The 15,269-nt window shown below is 42.5% G+C and overlaps 2 protein-coding genes and 1 long non-coding RNA gene across 4 annotated transcripts; 2 read left to right on the forward strand and 1 right to left on the reverse strand.

Annotated features, from left to right (window-relative positions):
- The first annotated feature begins 991 nt into the window (after nucleotides 1-991).
- On the forward strand, nucleotides 992-3,189 carry LOC116981745 (zinc finger MYM-type protein 1-like). The gene has a single exon (XM_033034796.1). It carries the CDS (start codon nucleotides 992-994, stop codon nucleotides 2,369-2,371), a length of 1,380 nt encoding a protein of 459 aa, XP_032890687.1. The 3' UTR covers nucleotides 2,372-3,189.
- Nucleotides 3,190-8,872: 5,683 nt separating this feature from the next.
- Nucleotides 8,873-12,913, forward strand: LOC116982036 (twist-related protein 2-like). 2 transcript variants are annotated; one of them, XM_033035313.1, is made up of 3 exons: nucleotides 8,873-9,278; nucleotides 10,104-10,646; nucleotides 11,462-12,913. In XM_033035313.1, the coding sequence occupies exon 2, from the start codon at nucleotides 10,156-10,158 to the stop codon at nucleotides 10,627-10,629; it is 474 nt and encodes a 157-aa protein (XP_032891204.1). In that variant the 5' UTR covers nucleotides 8,873-9,278; nucleotides 10,104-10,155; the 3' UTR covers nucleotides 10,630-10,646; nucleotides 11,462-12,913. The 2 variants fall into 2 exon arrangements, with proteins under 2 accessions (XP_032891204.1, XP_032891203.1); XM_033035312.1 differs by lacking the exon at nucleotides 8,873-9,278 and having other exon boundaries at nucleotides 9,948-10,646; nucleotides 11,462-12,051.
- On the reverse strand, nucleotides 9,218-9,627 carry LOC116982037. The gene is made up of 2 exons (XR_004414334.1): nucleotides 9,537-9,627; nucleotides 9,218-9,333 (listed from the first exon to the last, which is right to left on the reverse strand). It is a non-coding gene; the product is annotated as an uncharacterized LOC116982037 (long non-coding RNA).
- Nucleotides 12,914-15,269: the final 2,356 nt, after the last annotated feature.

Consider the following 15,269-nt stretch of genomic DNA (forward strand, 5'->3'; position numbering starts at 1 on the left):
CACACCTCGTGGTGCACAATCTCGCAAAAACCCTGAGGACAACGAGGTGGAACCTGGAGGGCAGGGGCGGATTAACCATTAAGCAGACTAAGCACGTGCTTAGGGCACCAGGGCCAAAGGGGGCACCACAAAGTTGGGAAAAGGGTGAAAAGAAAAAAAAACGAATGAAGATTTGTAAAAAAACCAACATTGATAAAACTAGTGCAAATTGATCATAATGTTCTGTTTCTTGATCATGGTGCACCCTAGGGTTATCTTCCCAGGTGTACCACAAGGGGCACTGCTGGCGCAGTGCACTCTGACCTCTGTCGGTCAGTAAGATCATTAACACATGTTTCCTGTTGTGGAATATTCTCGACTGACCTCTGTGCCTCAGACATGATGTGTGCGATATCCTTGGAAATCTAAGACCACTGCACTGGTAAGATGTCATACAGCTTCAATGATCCTTTATTTAATTAATATACATAGTCGTCTCTTATCTGTCGATCTTTTTTGAGACTTTTTGTGTCTACTTTTGCCTGATTTAAGCTATTTTTTGTTGGCGAGGTGCAGTGTCATAGCATGTGTTTAAAAGTAAAATGATGGAGCCAAATTCAGTTGTCATGACAGTCATTTCAATGACCCTCTCTGCCCCCTTTTAATTTCAGCCCCATGTAAACGTCAAAAATGAAGCGTGTTCAGTTGAGTGGTGCGCAAAAGAGAAAACGTGCAAAAGAGAATGAGCAAAAGAATCTGTCTATTGTAGCCAAGACAGGAAAGCTGACAGATTTCTTCTTACAAACTGCAGAGAAAGATGATCCAGATCAAAACCAGTGTCAGTCTTCAGAGACAGCAAGTGAATCAAATCTATCTCATCAGATATGCCAGGCCAGATTTTCATGATGACGTTGCACATGATGAAGTGCCACAACCTGGACCTAGTTCTACGACAAGATGTGTAAATGCTTTTGAACTGTCCAAGGAGTTTAGAGAACTGACCAAGGATGAAATGAACAAAGCTAAGGACCCAGGGTTGTGGGATGAATTTTATGGTGATGATGTGACTTATTGGGTTGCTTGTGAATGTCAGCACCACAATGGGCTATTTGACAAATCGTGTCGCAATTTCATCAGTGGGAAGCCAAAGAGATACTGTTCACAGAAAATATTTTTTGGAATAAAAGCCAATGGTGAACACTACAAGAGAGAATGGCTGTTGTACTCTCCTTCAAAAGGATCAGTTTACTGTTTTGTTTGTAAACTATTTGCGCCCAAAGGGTCAACGCATTTTGCTAGAAATGAAGGATTCAGTGACTGGAGAAACACTGCTGTAATTGACAACCATGAAAAAAGTACAACTCACCGAGATGCCATGTTGACATATTTAACTCGGAAACAAGGCTTAGGCTTGACACAGCCACTGGAAAAACAAATTGAAGAGGAGTACAATTACTGGGAGGATGTGCTTCGGTGTGTTGTAGCAGTCATTTGCACACTGGCTGAACGAGGATTGGCATTCCGAGGAAAAGTGGAAAAATTTGGGTCTCTCAATAATGGGAATTATTTGGGGCTACTCGAATTGATAAGTCAGTTTGACCCATTCTTGGCTGCTCACATATCACGGTATGGCAATGCTGGAAAAGGCAACCCTTCGTACCTGTCCAAAATGATATGCGAGGAACTTATTGAGTTAATGGCAAAGAAAGTGCACTCCGTCATCATTGACGAAATTAATGTTTCTGGGTACTTCAGTCTGTCTGTGGACTCAACGCCTGATCTTTCGCATGTTGACCAACTGAGCATAGTGCCCAGATACTTGCAAGATGGACAGCCAGTTGAACGATTTATCACATTTTTGGAATTACAAAACCACACTGGTGAAGCTATGGCACAGCAGGTGTTGAAGTACTTATGTGATGATTGTAAATTGGATTTTGCTAAATGCAGAGGGCAGTCATACGACAATGCTGCCAACATGTCTGGACGTTACAATGGCATGCAGCAAAAACTTTTGGATGCAAATCAGTTTGCCATTTATGTACCCTGTGCAGTTCATTCACTAAATTTAGTTGGACGAAGTGCTGTGGATTGCTGTCAAGTTGTAGTAGATTTCTTTTCCACTGTACAACTGCTCTACACATTCTTTTCAGCCTCAACTGCTCGGTGGAGAATTCTCAAAGATTGCATTGGAAATGAAAAAGTGTTGAAATCACTTTCAGACACCAGATGGGAAGCACGTGCTGTGGCAACTGCAGCAATTATCAACTCTTCAAGATTCTGGAAGCTTTGGAAGATTTATCAGATGACCAGTTGCAAAAAGGTGACACTAGAAGGGAGGCAAAGAATATTGCAAACAAGATGCAAGAACTGGAATTTGTGTTCATGCTGAATTTTTGGAATGAAACTTTAGAAAAGTTTCATGGAACAAGTCAACTTCTTCAAAGTGAAAATGTGACCTTGCAAACGTGCAGATTTGTATTCATCATTGGCAGACCAGTTGCACACATCAAGAGATGAGTTTGAGAGATTTGAATCACTTGCAAAGGACATGCTCCCTGATGTAGAATACAAAGCAACTCAAACGCGTAAGCGTATAAGAAAGAGAATGCCCAACGATGGAAATGCACCAGAGGTCATTCTCAGTGCCAGAGACAAGTTCCGTATCTCCACTTTTTATGTAATTGTTGAAAAGTTAGAAACGGAAATGAGGAGGAGACGAAAGGTGTGCAGTGAAATAGCAGACAGATTCTCTTGTCTGATAGATGTTCCTAATGCCACCCAACAAGGTGCTAATTCCCAATTATCAGAAAGTGAAAGGTACTCAAAGACTTGTCAGACACTCATTGATGCTTATCCAGATGACATGAACAACACTTTGTCTACAGAGCTTCAGCAGTTCCATTCATATGTTCTTCATAAGTTTAAAACAACCAAGAAAACATCTTTCACTCACATGGAACTTTACAACACAATTACAGAAGACAAACTAGAGAGTGCCTTTCCAAATGTTGAAATTGCCTTAAGAATATTTTTAACATTAATGGTCACCAACTGCACAACAGAGAGGTCTTTCTCACAACTGAAACGTGTAAAAAACCCAAATAGATCAGTTATGCTTCAAGAAAGACTCGACTCACTGTGTATATTAACAATTCAAGCAGACATTCTGAGAAGTATTAATTTCGAGGATGTTATCAGTGATTTTGCGAATGAAATGTAGAAAAATGCCTTTCAGGTCATGAATATTGGAACTTTGATACATTTAACTTGTGAAATATTAAAATAGATGTTGTATTGCATTTTTGTAGAACTTTATGTAGCCCAAGCTTGGCTTAGTTTGTACAGTATATTGTGTTATCATATGAATACATTTTTGTACTGCTGCAACCTGCATTGTATATCTGGTCAGACAGGTCAACAACTAAAATGGACTGGGTCAGTGTGGAAAGGAGGGGGGCACCAAGATTGGTCAGTGCTTAGGGCACCAGTGAGCCTTAATCCGCCCCTGCTGGAGGGCAACGGATGTATGGAGACCAGGAAGAAAAGGAAAGCTGCTGAGATTCTGTCCTGCTCAATATTGGCAGCCTTACTTCTCATAGAACAATGCTGCACAGGAACAGGCCTTCAACCCACAATGGCCATGCTGAACATGATGCCAAGTTACACTAATATCCTCTGCCTGCACATGATACATACCCCTCCATTTCCTGCATAACCCAAATCCTCTTAAATGCCATTACCATGCTGGCAGCGCATTCCAGTACAGCACAGAAACAGACCATTTGGCCCACAACGATCGTGCCAAACATGATGCTGCAGTAGCTTGAACTCCTCTGCCTGCACGTGATCCTTATCCCTCCTTTCCCTGTATATCCATGTACCTATCTAAAAGCCTTGTCAATGCCACTATCACATCTGCCTCCACCATCACCCCTGGCAGTGCGATGCAGCCACCCATCACTCTCTATAAAGAACATGTCTCACTAAGAGACAGAAAGCACTGGGCACAGGTTAAGGGACCCTCCTGATAATAATGATCCTTAAGATTCTGTTAAAGCAAAGTTCCCAAGTGACCCTCTTCACAAACCAATTGTCACCATCAACATAGTACAAGACTAGGAGCCCAGATCACACATAAATACTCCTCACATCCCTCTTTGCAGATGCACCAGCAGTGAACAAAACACAGGTGAATAAATAAATGGAAATTTGCTGGAAACAGTTAATGGGTCAGGCAGCATCTGTGGAAGGGGATCAGGTAATGATTGAGGTACAGCCATTTTGTCGTAACTGATTTTAACAAACAAATGTATATTTACACTAGTTACTTAGCTGGTGATATTTCTGCCTTTTGAGTGGCATTTGGTTGAGCAAATCCAGACCTCCAGGTAAAATATCGTGAGAATTTCCCTCAGATCTGAGCAATCTCGTGACATCTTGTGAGGAAATGATATTCATTCCTATATCTCCCAGGTGTGCAAGCAGTCTCGCTCCTGGAGAAGGGTACTGTGGCTCCACTCATCACCTCCCAGCCTCTGTCACTGTTTCCACCCTTCCCTCCTCCACCTGACCATCTGCCAGTCAACCTCTCCACACTTTTAGACTTTACAAATACAGCACGGAAACAGGCCCTTTGGCACGCCGTGTCTGCACCGACCAGTGATCACCCCGTACGTTAGCACTATCCTATACACCAGGGACAATTTACAATTTTACTGAAGTCAATTTATCTATAAACCTGCATGCCTTTGGAGTGTGGAAAAAAACCAGAGCACCTGGGAAAACCCACGTGGTCACTAAGTCATCTGTATCCACCTATCGCATGCCACCTCTTGCTCCACCCCTCCTTGCATCTCTTTATACTGGTTGCTTACCCTCTACCCTTTCAGTCCAGTTGAAGGTGCCTTACAGTGCCAGAGACCGGGTTAGATCCTGCCCCAGGGTGCTGACTGTGCGGAGTTTACATGTTCTCCTTGTGACTGCGTGGGTTTCCTCCAGGTTCTCCAGTTTCCCCCCACATCCCAGAGATAGGTGTTTGTAGGTTAATTGGCCTTTGGAAATTGCTCCCCTAGTGTGTAGGGAGTGGATGAGAAAGTGGGATGATATAGAGCTAGTGTAAATGGATGATCGATGGTCAGCGTGGACTCGGTGGGCCAAATAACCCGTTTCCCTGCTTTATCTCTATTCTAAGGGTCTTGACCCAAAACATTTTCAGTCCATTTCCCTCAGAGCAGTTGTCTCCTTACCTTAATGAGGCTGCCTTCTACCAGGCACTCTTCAGTAGATGTCCTGGTCTCCTTATCACAGAGGATCTCCCTACTGGCATGTAGGTCCCTGTCCAGAACATTGTCCCTTTTAAAGTGCATGTGGACCCGTCTCCCTTGCTCGTGTCTTTGTGTCCTCTACAGCCGTCAGTGTGCTATTGCTGTGTGGTTTTCACGGGGATTGTGACATTGAGGCCTAACACCTATTTTTTAAAGTTATAGACAACAAGGGGCCAGGAACTGGGATAAACTGAAGGCTCGTTTAGGAATTGTACAAATGTCAATTTATCTTTGGTCTGTATTTTGGCCAATTTTATGATTTTTGCAGTGGATTGAGTTGGCACAAGCAATGTGTTAGCACTAACACTAAATGTGTTAACACAAAAATAAATGGAATCCAATATCCAAACATGTGCATACAAACAAATGAACTCATACCTCATGTGAAACTTTGGTAAAAAGTACGCATCAAAGTTCCTATAAACATGTCGAGCTGGGCTGAGCCTCAACAGCTTTGCATTGGACAATTAAACGTGTTGTTATTACAAATAAAGTGTCAGGTTCTGTTACCCACACGCCAGATATTAATCAAAAGTACACAATAGAGTTGCTCAAGATCACAGCAAATCTCTAACAAATGTTTAACAAACGGGGATCACAGCTTAATTGAAACAAAAAGACTTCATTGATTCCTCTTGCACTTGACTTTGACAGGTTCATCTAACACTGCTAATGATTACATTTTTAGTCTATAGGTAAGTTTAGCCCAATTGTATAATATTTGCTATATCAAGCAGTTCTGCAAACTACAAAAGTTTAATTTAGAGACAGAGTATGGAGACAGGCCAGTGAGTCCATGTTAACACAAGTTCAATGTTACCCCACTTTCTCATCCACTCCCTAGATGTTAGGAGGAATTTTACACAGGCAAATTAAACTATTGGGATTCATTTTTGGGATGTGGGAGGAAACCGAAGCACATGAGGAGACTCACCCTGCCACACTGACAGCACCCGAGGTCAGGATCGAACTTGGGTCTCTGGCGCTGAGGCAGCAGCTCTACCCGCTGCAGAAATAAAAGTGTTTCTGTATCACTGAAAATTTGTGTGAATGAATTACAAATTTATATAAATAAAATTACTGAAAATATATATATTTTAAATTACCACTCTATTTTGGCTATTTTTTATAGACCGAGTATTCTGTGAACATTTAACCAAATTAAAAAGGATTTTTTTTAACCATTAATATTCCCTACTCTCGGACGGAGCTCTCTTGCTGAGATGTGATTCTTGGGAGACTGAAGGAAATTGGTGAGATTTGAACACCAGAAGCCTTGGTGAACAGTGTTAGCTGTCGCACTGCAATAACCAATCTACAGTCACAGGGAGAAAGTGCACACTCTACACAGACATACAAGATCAGAATTGAACCCCTGCTGGATCTGTGATGCAGAAGCTCTGCACTGTCATAGTTATACTGCAAACAGGTCACACTCACACAATTCAAAGGCATTAGATTTATTCTGTCACCTTTGCCTGCTCCTGTAACTTCTTCAAGGAACTTCTTGAAGATAGACACAAAATGCTGGTGTAAAAGAGGCAGCATCTCGGGATAGAAAGGAACTTTTTAAATGCTTAGTTCCAGCAAATCCTTCCTTTTTTAAATCCTTGTTGACAATTTCTCACACTTCCTTTGATTTAAATGTTATATTTTCCATTGCGAGTGGCCTATCAGCATAGATTCCCTCCAACTGCCACATCCATGAAAGGCAGACTTTGTATGACATTTCCATTCAGAAATATAAAATGCAGCCCTGAAAAAGGTGTGAACTATTCCAATAATCTGTAATATTCTTCATACCTGATACAACTTGAAGGAATAAATGAAAAGAGGAAAATAATTCATCATTTCAAATCTTTGACATATTCATCAGTTAGATTAAAAGGAGCATGTTGATATTTTGTGACTGTCAGTGATTCAGAAAGATGCAGATTTAAGTAGCAAAAACATAGAACAGCAGATGCTGATTTATACCAAGATATGCATAAAATGCTGGAGTAACTCAGCGGGTCAGGCTGCGTCTCTGGAGAAATGGGATTGGTGACATTTTGGGTCAGAAGAAGGGTCCCCCACCATCCTATTTCTCCAGAGATGCTGCCTGACCCACTGAGTTACTCCAGCACATGTGTCGTCTAAACGAGCAGAATCAAGTCTTACTTCAAAACTCGAATGCACAAATATTCAGGAATTAGTTGTGTACCACCAGAGGTGAAATAAAGATTGGAACTTAAATAAAAGACAACGGTTTTTAAACACCGTTCAGAAATTGAAAATGTCCTTAAATGCCTAACTCATAAAGTAAATTTGAGACATTAGGAAGTGCAGATGCTGGAATCTTGAACAAAACACAAAGTGCTGGTGGAACTCAGTGAGCTAGGCAGCATCTGTGGAGGGAATGGAAAGAAGATATTTTGGGTTAGGACTCTTCTTCAGACCCACATAAAAACATACACATTTATGTGGGAAAACATTTTTAAACACACGTCTATGAAGATAGACCTAATAAAGCTCTGAAGAAGTGTCCTGATCCGAAGCTTCATCTGTCCATTTGATCCACAGATGCAGACACAGGAATTGCAGAAGCTGGTTTACAAAAAGAGACACGAAGTAACGCTGCAGATCATGTGGCATCTCTGGAAGTCATGGAAAGGCGATGTTTCAGGTTGGGACACTTCCTCAAGCTATCTGTAGCGAGAGGTGCGGCGGTGAGGGGGGGGGGGGGGGGGGGGGGGGAGAAAGCTAAGAAAAGAGGTGGGGGTGGGACAGGACCAGGCAAGTTATAGGTGGGTTCAGGGAAAGGGGGCGGGGATATGAGGGGTATAGATGATATTTGGCCCACTGAGTTCCTCCAACACATTGTGTTTGCTAAAAAAACCTCAATTGGTCTAACCAACCATTTTGATATAACAACTAGTATTCGTTTTCATCCAAACTTTGCAAGCAACATAAAGCCTGCCCCTTTAAATATGCGTTAATTGAATGTTGGGGTTTTTTTCTTGGGGGGTGGGGTGTATAGGGCAACATTAGTGGTTAGAGCAACATTCAAGACCTCCAAAGACACTTGTGGAAGACAAGCTGTTCTGATTACTATTGCCCGAGTGATCGATTGAAAGATACAACATAGAAACGGCCCTTTGGCCCGTTCACAACATGTCTATGTTATACCACCTTCACAGCCACACCCTACACACTAAGGACAAGTGACAGAGGCAAATTAACCTACAAAGTCGCGAGTCTGTGTGATGGAACGTGCAAACTCCACACTGCAGCCAAGGTCGCGATCGAACCCGCGTCTCTGATGCTGTGAGGCAGCAGCTCTACCAGCTGCGCCCCCCCAAACAAACATAAGGTTATTACAATGAAAGCTCCGAAGTGGCCGCTTTTGGCTATTGAGACATGATTGATAATCTTGTCTGTGCTAAAGCAATCACTACACTCCCATTTTGCAAATCGTGCTAAATAAATGCAAACCTCTGCCTTTAGTCGGCACCTCTGGTTCTCAGAGGCAGCAAGTCTGCGGAAAGACGCTGGGGGGCGCGCCAACCCACATAGACAACACGGATAGTTACAAACAACAAGTAACGGGCAAACCTTCTTGTGCATAATTGTGTCCAGTGACTTTTAAACATCACACTTTTCCTAGAATATCTTGAAATTACTTTGGCGTATACTTTGCGATAATCGAAGTTTTGTTTTCTCACTCCAGTAAAACAAAAGGAGCCGGGGAAAGTTAAATACGTTAATATTCCACCTTTTACAGGCAGTTTTGTCCCAGTCTGTTGCGTCTCCGTTATCTTCAGAGAGGTGAGCGGATGTCCCAGGAACGCTTGGTCGTAAAGGAGGGCAGCTAAAACTAAATTACTTAAAAATCTAAGCCAGCAGCACTGCAAGAAGAACTGTTACAATTCTACATTTAAATCCATTTTAATAAGAAGGATCTGCCAGAAATTCTGTGACTGAAAAATCCCGGTATGTGTTAATATGCATGTTCCGTTCGTACTGCGCCGCTATCCGCATTATTTAGCTAAAGAACAAATAAAAGTGAAATATGTATATATTTTGTTAAAATACACAATTCGCGACAGAGCGTCGTTCCGTTATGCAGAACCTTCGTAGGACCGTTCATTAGTTGATTCAGAAAAAAAAAAAAGCGCAATGACTTTTATGAACATTTTTCAACCAGATGTTTAAAATCAGTAGAAGGTTAGAAACAGAGCATTTCATTACTTCTTTCAACGCGGCATCTTCAGGTTACAACCGTGCAACCATTTAAAACCTAAAATTCTGAGTCCAACCAACCAACCCAAGCGGTTAAGTTTCAAGTAGAAATTATACTTCACAATCCGAATTTATGATTTCTCAAAATGTAACCATTCCGTCTTTTGTTCCCGAATCGCGAATTCTTCTCGAATTAACCACCGCCGGACTAGTTAATTTGCAAGTCTTGTTACATGAAACGTTTTGTAGCCGAGTACATTCCACTAAGATATCCTTTAAGATCAACTTTATTCTTTGGAAAAAAATGGGAGTTGGTCCGCAGGCTGATTTTATACAGATGTTAGTGGGTGTTTTCAGCACTGTTTGCCAACAGAATACTCCCACTCATTAGAGGGAATGTGGCCCAATCATTTCTGAGCTTCCCCAGGATGTGGGCCCTGACTTGGATCTTGAAAGCTAAAACCCCCACGAAACCAGTGAAAGATAGAAAGAGGAATTAAGGACCGCTGGGAGTAAAGTTGCTAAGCACATCTGTAAGTTTGTTTATTTTTGCAAATTCACAATTTCTGTTTACAGTCTCTTTTCACTGCTCGCTGACGCCAACCTTCGAGGCTTGGTTGAACACAATATGCAAGAGGATTCCAATTCTCCGTTTTCTCCAGTGGATAGTTCAAGCAACAGCGAGGGGGAACAGGACACGCAGCAGAAGAGAAATGGCAGGAAGAGGCGTTCGGGCCAAAGGTCTCATAGACCCAGTACCGGGAAGAAAGGCATGAAGATCTCTCCTCTGGCGCAGAGCTTAGAGGACATTCAGACCCAGAGAGTCGTGGCTAACGTGAGAGAGCGTCAGAGGACGCAGTCCCTCAATGATGCATTTGCAACTCTTCGCAAAATCATTCCCACTTTGCCTTCAGATAAACTCAGTAAAATCCAGATCCTTAAACTGGCCACGAGGTATATCGACTTCCTTTACCAAGTTCTGCAGAACGACGAGATGGATAGCAAGGTAACGAGCTGCAGTTATCTGTCACACGAGAGACTCAGTTATGCCTTTTCAGTTTGGAGGATGGAAGAATCCTGGCCTTTGTCTGCCGGCCCTTAGCGTCTGCTGTCAATCAGGTAAATATGTAGCACTCGGTGCCGAGATGTTTTCAAAATAGCCCCGTTGTTTCCACTATATAACCGAAACAGGCAGCTGTTCGGAAAGATAGTGACATGTGTAACCCGTGCCATGTAGAAGAGGTTAAATAAATACCTAACAATAATGAGCTCTTTTCATCTCAATTTCAAGCGTTCCCAGATGATGCCGACCTCATGCTGTTTAGTTACTCTTTCACTTTTCCAATGTCCCCTTCAAACCTGTATTTTCCTTCTTACTTTTACTTTTAAGTAACATTTATCCCCCCCCCCCCCCCGTGTTTCATTTCCTTCGCACCCCGTCTTATGTACAAAAGGGGCTTTGAAGGGTCAAGATATGGAACCCATCAGTGGCCGCAGTCTCCCTTGCCCCGGCTATTTATTGAGTCTGAATCCAGAGCGTGAAAGAAAGTTTAAGTCAACAGTGAAAGTTCCCAGTCCCCATTGGTGTCTCGTATCCCAAATCTTGGGAAACGTTAATCGTATTCTAATCTACACACTCATCCCGGTACTCACAACGCTCTCTCTACACAACAAACACATTTTCCTGATTCTCAATAACATGATCACCCTCAAAGGTATTTTGAAACAAAACATGCGTGTTGTTGTACCCAAGCAATCGTCGGCTGTTGCTTTGCATACCTCGTGTATAAACAAAACATCCGCATTCGCTTTTATTACTACAGAGGCCTGGGACACCTCAAAAGTGCCAGACACGGGGCTGGAAAGCTGTTATTTACTTCAGATATTTTATTATTTGTTCAATCATTCCTATCATTTTCTCTCTTGAACTGTAGGTATATTGATTAGCTACGTGGGAACTCTACGCCAGCGCATCAAGAACATTTTAAAGATGAACTGAGTGTAAATCAAAAGACAAGAGCACTTAAATACTGGGCTGCGGATGTGGGTACAGCTAGAATGATACCGAGAGACCCAGCAACATTGGTCCGTGGATTCCATATCTATTTATTTGCATGTGTCTGCAAGGCTTCAATCCCACCGTATATCGGGTGGCGAGACTGAGAAATCGTTTTGATTAACAAGGAAGAAAACAAAGAGACATAAACTCAGAAGTTTAGAATATTATTTTTTTATATTTTAATTGGAAACCGAACTTTATTTCTGAAGAATGAGCTCCGAATTTCGTCGACCGTCTTGTTACTTTAAGGAAAGCTATATGGCGTTATGTTTTGTAATAAACGCACACACATTGCGTCCATTTTATTTCTGTTTTATATTGTGCATCGAATTTTGGAGACTCCGCGCTCCCTGGGGGCAGTGGGGGCCTTTAGTAGTTAAACAAAAAAAAAACAAAACCTCATGCAGATAAGCTTTGAGAGAAATAACGTTTCTATATGTTTTACGTGGTGATCCCTTCAAATAACCCACACGGTTATCAGACTTGTTGAGTTGCATCTCCACGAAGAGCAGTCCCCGAGGTTTTAAATGTTTAAAAGTTCCACTCCCAATGAATCTGAAGATTCCGACATTTAGAACCACTCCCCCCTTCAAAATAAAAACAAAAACAATTGGGATTAGTGATTCAAGATCTGAAAATAATCCCACTTTTCGTAAAACGACACAGGTAGAATGGCGAGAGTTTAATTATTATACATCGTCTATGAATTTCATCCCAAACTCAGCCCATGACCAATGTACAGGTTTTATCTACAGTACGCGGCAAGTATAGGCTCGACTTTGCCAGAAATCCCATTTACCAACACGCCGTTATGTTAAAGCTTTGTTGAGTGCTTTACCAAAATCTATTTCTTCTCTAAGTGGCCCCTTTCTCACAGACGATGGGTTATGAGTGAGAAATAACGGTGGCGAGTTCCTAGTGCAGGTGTAGAGGGATTTGCGTTGGTTCCCGTGAGGACGCGTGACAAGAAGAGGAATTCATCCAACACAAAAGTTTCAACCTCAATCATATGGTTTGCTATCAATAATAAAAACAGAAGGAGAGAGAAAGGTCGCAGTTTATAGAACGATGCTGTTGCACCCGTCCGCTGTCAACAAACCAACCTGGATTTAGCACTGAATTCAATGCAGTGTTAAAAATGCAGAATTAATTGGTTCCAAAAATTGCAATTTCTCTCAAATGTTTGCATTGTGCTCTAAAGTTTAGTCACGAGTGATTTTAAATTGTGACGTATTTACCTTTTTAACAGAAAATTCAAATTTGCTTTTAATTTTCTTATAACTTGAAATAAGCGTAAAATAAAAATGGAACAGTGCTTTCAAAAGATCGCAGCAGTGTATTGGTTATTTAATGCGCAGTCTACGGTTCCTGCTCCTAATACTTTGTAAATTTGGGTTAAATAAAGCTGTAATAGTTGCATTTAATACAGGAGAACACTTCTAATACAAACCTAACTATTGTTCATCAGCTCACTTCCTTGCCGCAATAATATTGTGTGACAGAACTCTATTATAGGGATGATTCTGGAGATCAGAGTGGACCTTTGGTGCAGTGCTGCTAATAAATTGTCCCACTTCTGACAACAGCGAATGTTCTGTTTCCAGCTGGTTCTTGTAAGATGGGGAAGGCTTAAAATCCCCAGTCGACACCTGGGGCGGGTTCGTTTCCTCCATATGACCCCCTTTGTGTAATTCCAGTTTCCCTGCTCTGTAGCAGTGCAAAACACACTGCAAACACACAGGACCTCACTCACTCACACCGAGGTCTCAAAACACACATGCAGACCAACTAGGTTCAACATTGCCTCGCTCCTATCCCCCCCCTCCCCCCTCACCCACCCTCAGGTTTCAGAGTACATCATAACATGTGCGTCCAATGTACGTTTCACGTCTCCGAAATCATACACTGAAATCACAAACTAAAACGAGTCCTTTACTTTCCTCTTGATTTATTGGATTTGATTTATTTATCTGATCAATATCAAAATCACCCAGCCAAAAGTCACCAAAACTCCACTGCAAGGACACTGGGTTGTTTATTCCAACTTTTGGGATAACGAGAATACATATTCCCTCAAACACAAGGCTTCTGAACCTTTCCTTCCACCATGTACCTGCCTCCTGGCAAGTGCAAAGAGCTTTCGAATCCTCTGTTGTGATTTACAACCAAGCGGCTGATCGCGTGGAGCCCGATTCTATTATTTAAAATGTAACGAAATAGCAAAGGAGCAATTTTGTTTTTACACAGAGTGTGGTGGGGCCCGGAACGCATTGCCAGGGAGGGGGTGGTGGAGGCAGATGCGACAGTAATGGTTAAGAGGCTTTTAGATAGGCACATGGATGTGCGGGGAACGGAAGGATATGGACCATGTGCAGGTAGATGAGATCTTGTTATCATGTTCGGCACAAACATAGTGGGCCGAAGGGCCCGTTCCTCTGCTGTACTGATCTAAGTTCTATGTTTAATAGTCAAATACAGGTCGTGCAGTGATTTAATTAAAACAAAAGAGTAGGTAACAGAACGGAAAGACAAGTGCGATTGACAACTTTTTCTTGGAAGGATGAAGATGCAGAAAATTTAGCTACTGAAGGAGGAGAGATAAGACAGTGAAGATGGACACAAATGTCTGGAGCATCTCAGCGGGTCAGGCAGCATCTACGGAGAAAAGGAATAGGTGACGCTTCGGACAGTCTGAAGAAGGGTCTCGACCCAGAAACGTCACCTATTCATTCTCTCCATAGATGCTGCCTGGCCCGTCGAGTTACTCCAGCATTTTGTGTCCATCTTCAGTGTAAACCAGGGCATATCTCTTAAAGTAAGGTCCAGGATGACTTCTGAAAGACTAGTATTTGCAGTACCCATCCCCGAGAAATAGGAAGCCCGCAGGTAGATTATGTTTTCAGGGTTAGTGCTGGAGGCAGATACGACAGTGGCGTTTAAGATGCCTATAGATAGGCACATGGATATGCAGGAAATGGAGAGATATGGATCACATGCAGGCAGAGGAGATTAGTTTAACTTGGCAACACGTATGGCACAGCCATTGGGGGCCGAAGGGCCCGTTGCTATGCTGTTCTATATTCATCGGGAGATGCTCTGTAATCCTCGCCTTAAGCAAATGAGGCGAGTCCGATGTGAGACTGCGGGACATCCATCCTTGCAAGGTCAGGGTGAATGGGGGTGATGCTGGAGGAAAGGTCGGCTCTGGGTCGAGAGATCACGGCCACGGTAAATATCGTGGATAATGAGGCGAGGAAGTCTGGGCGAGGTAGGACGTTCTCTATGTATACAGGATCAACATACACAAGGTGGAGGTTAGTGCGAGGGTTGAAGTCGGAAGGAAGGACCGATGGATGAGAGTTGGGGGGGGGGGGAGGAGAGTGGTGGGGAAGAATATTTATCATTCGCTGGGAACGGAGAGATTAACCCCAGCAATGGCTACTTTCCACCGGACCAGTCTGGCGGCGACGATAAATACAGCCACGTCGTTTCTACTGATCCTAGGTTACTCGCAATATCAACATTTTGCTTGCAAAAGGCACTCCGTGCAGCGTGTAATTTGATTTATTTTATACGACAAATTATATCCGGAATAAACTTTTTTTTAACCCCCTCGATCTTGAGTTAAGATAAACTTCTCTTCCTCCTAGTTTGTCAGTTTGATTCCCTATAACGTCGTTGCG

The sequence above is a fragment of the Amblyraja radiata genome, chromosome 16 (assembly GCF_010909765.2).
Source record: "Amblyraja radiata isolate CabotCenter1 chromosome 16, sAmbRad1.1.pri, whole genome shotgun sequence".
Classification (NCBI taxonomy): domain Eukaryota; kingdom Metazoa; phylum Chordata; class Chondrichthyes; order Rajiformes; family Rajidae; genus Amblyraja; species Amblyraja radiata.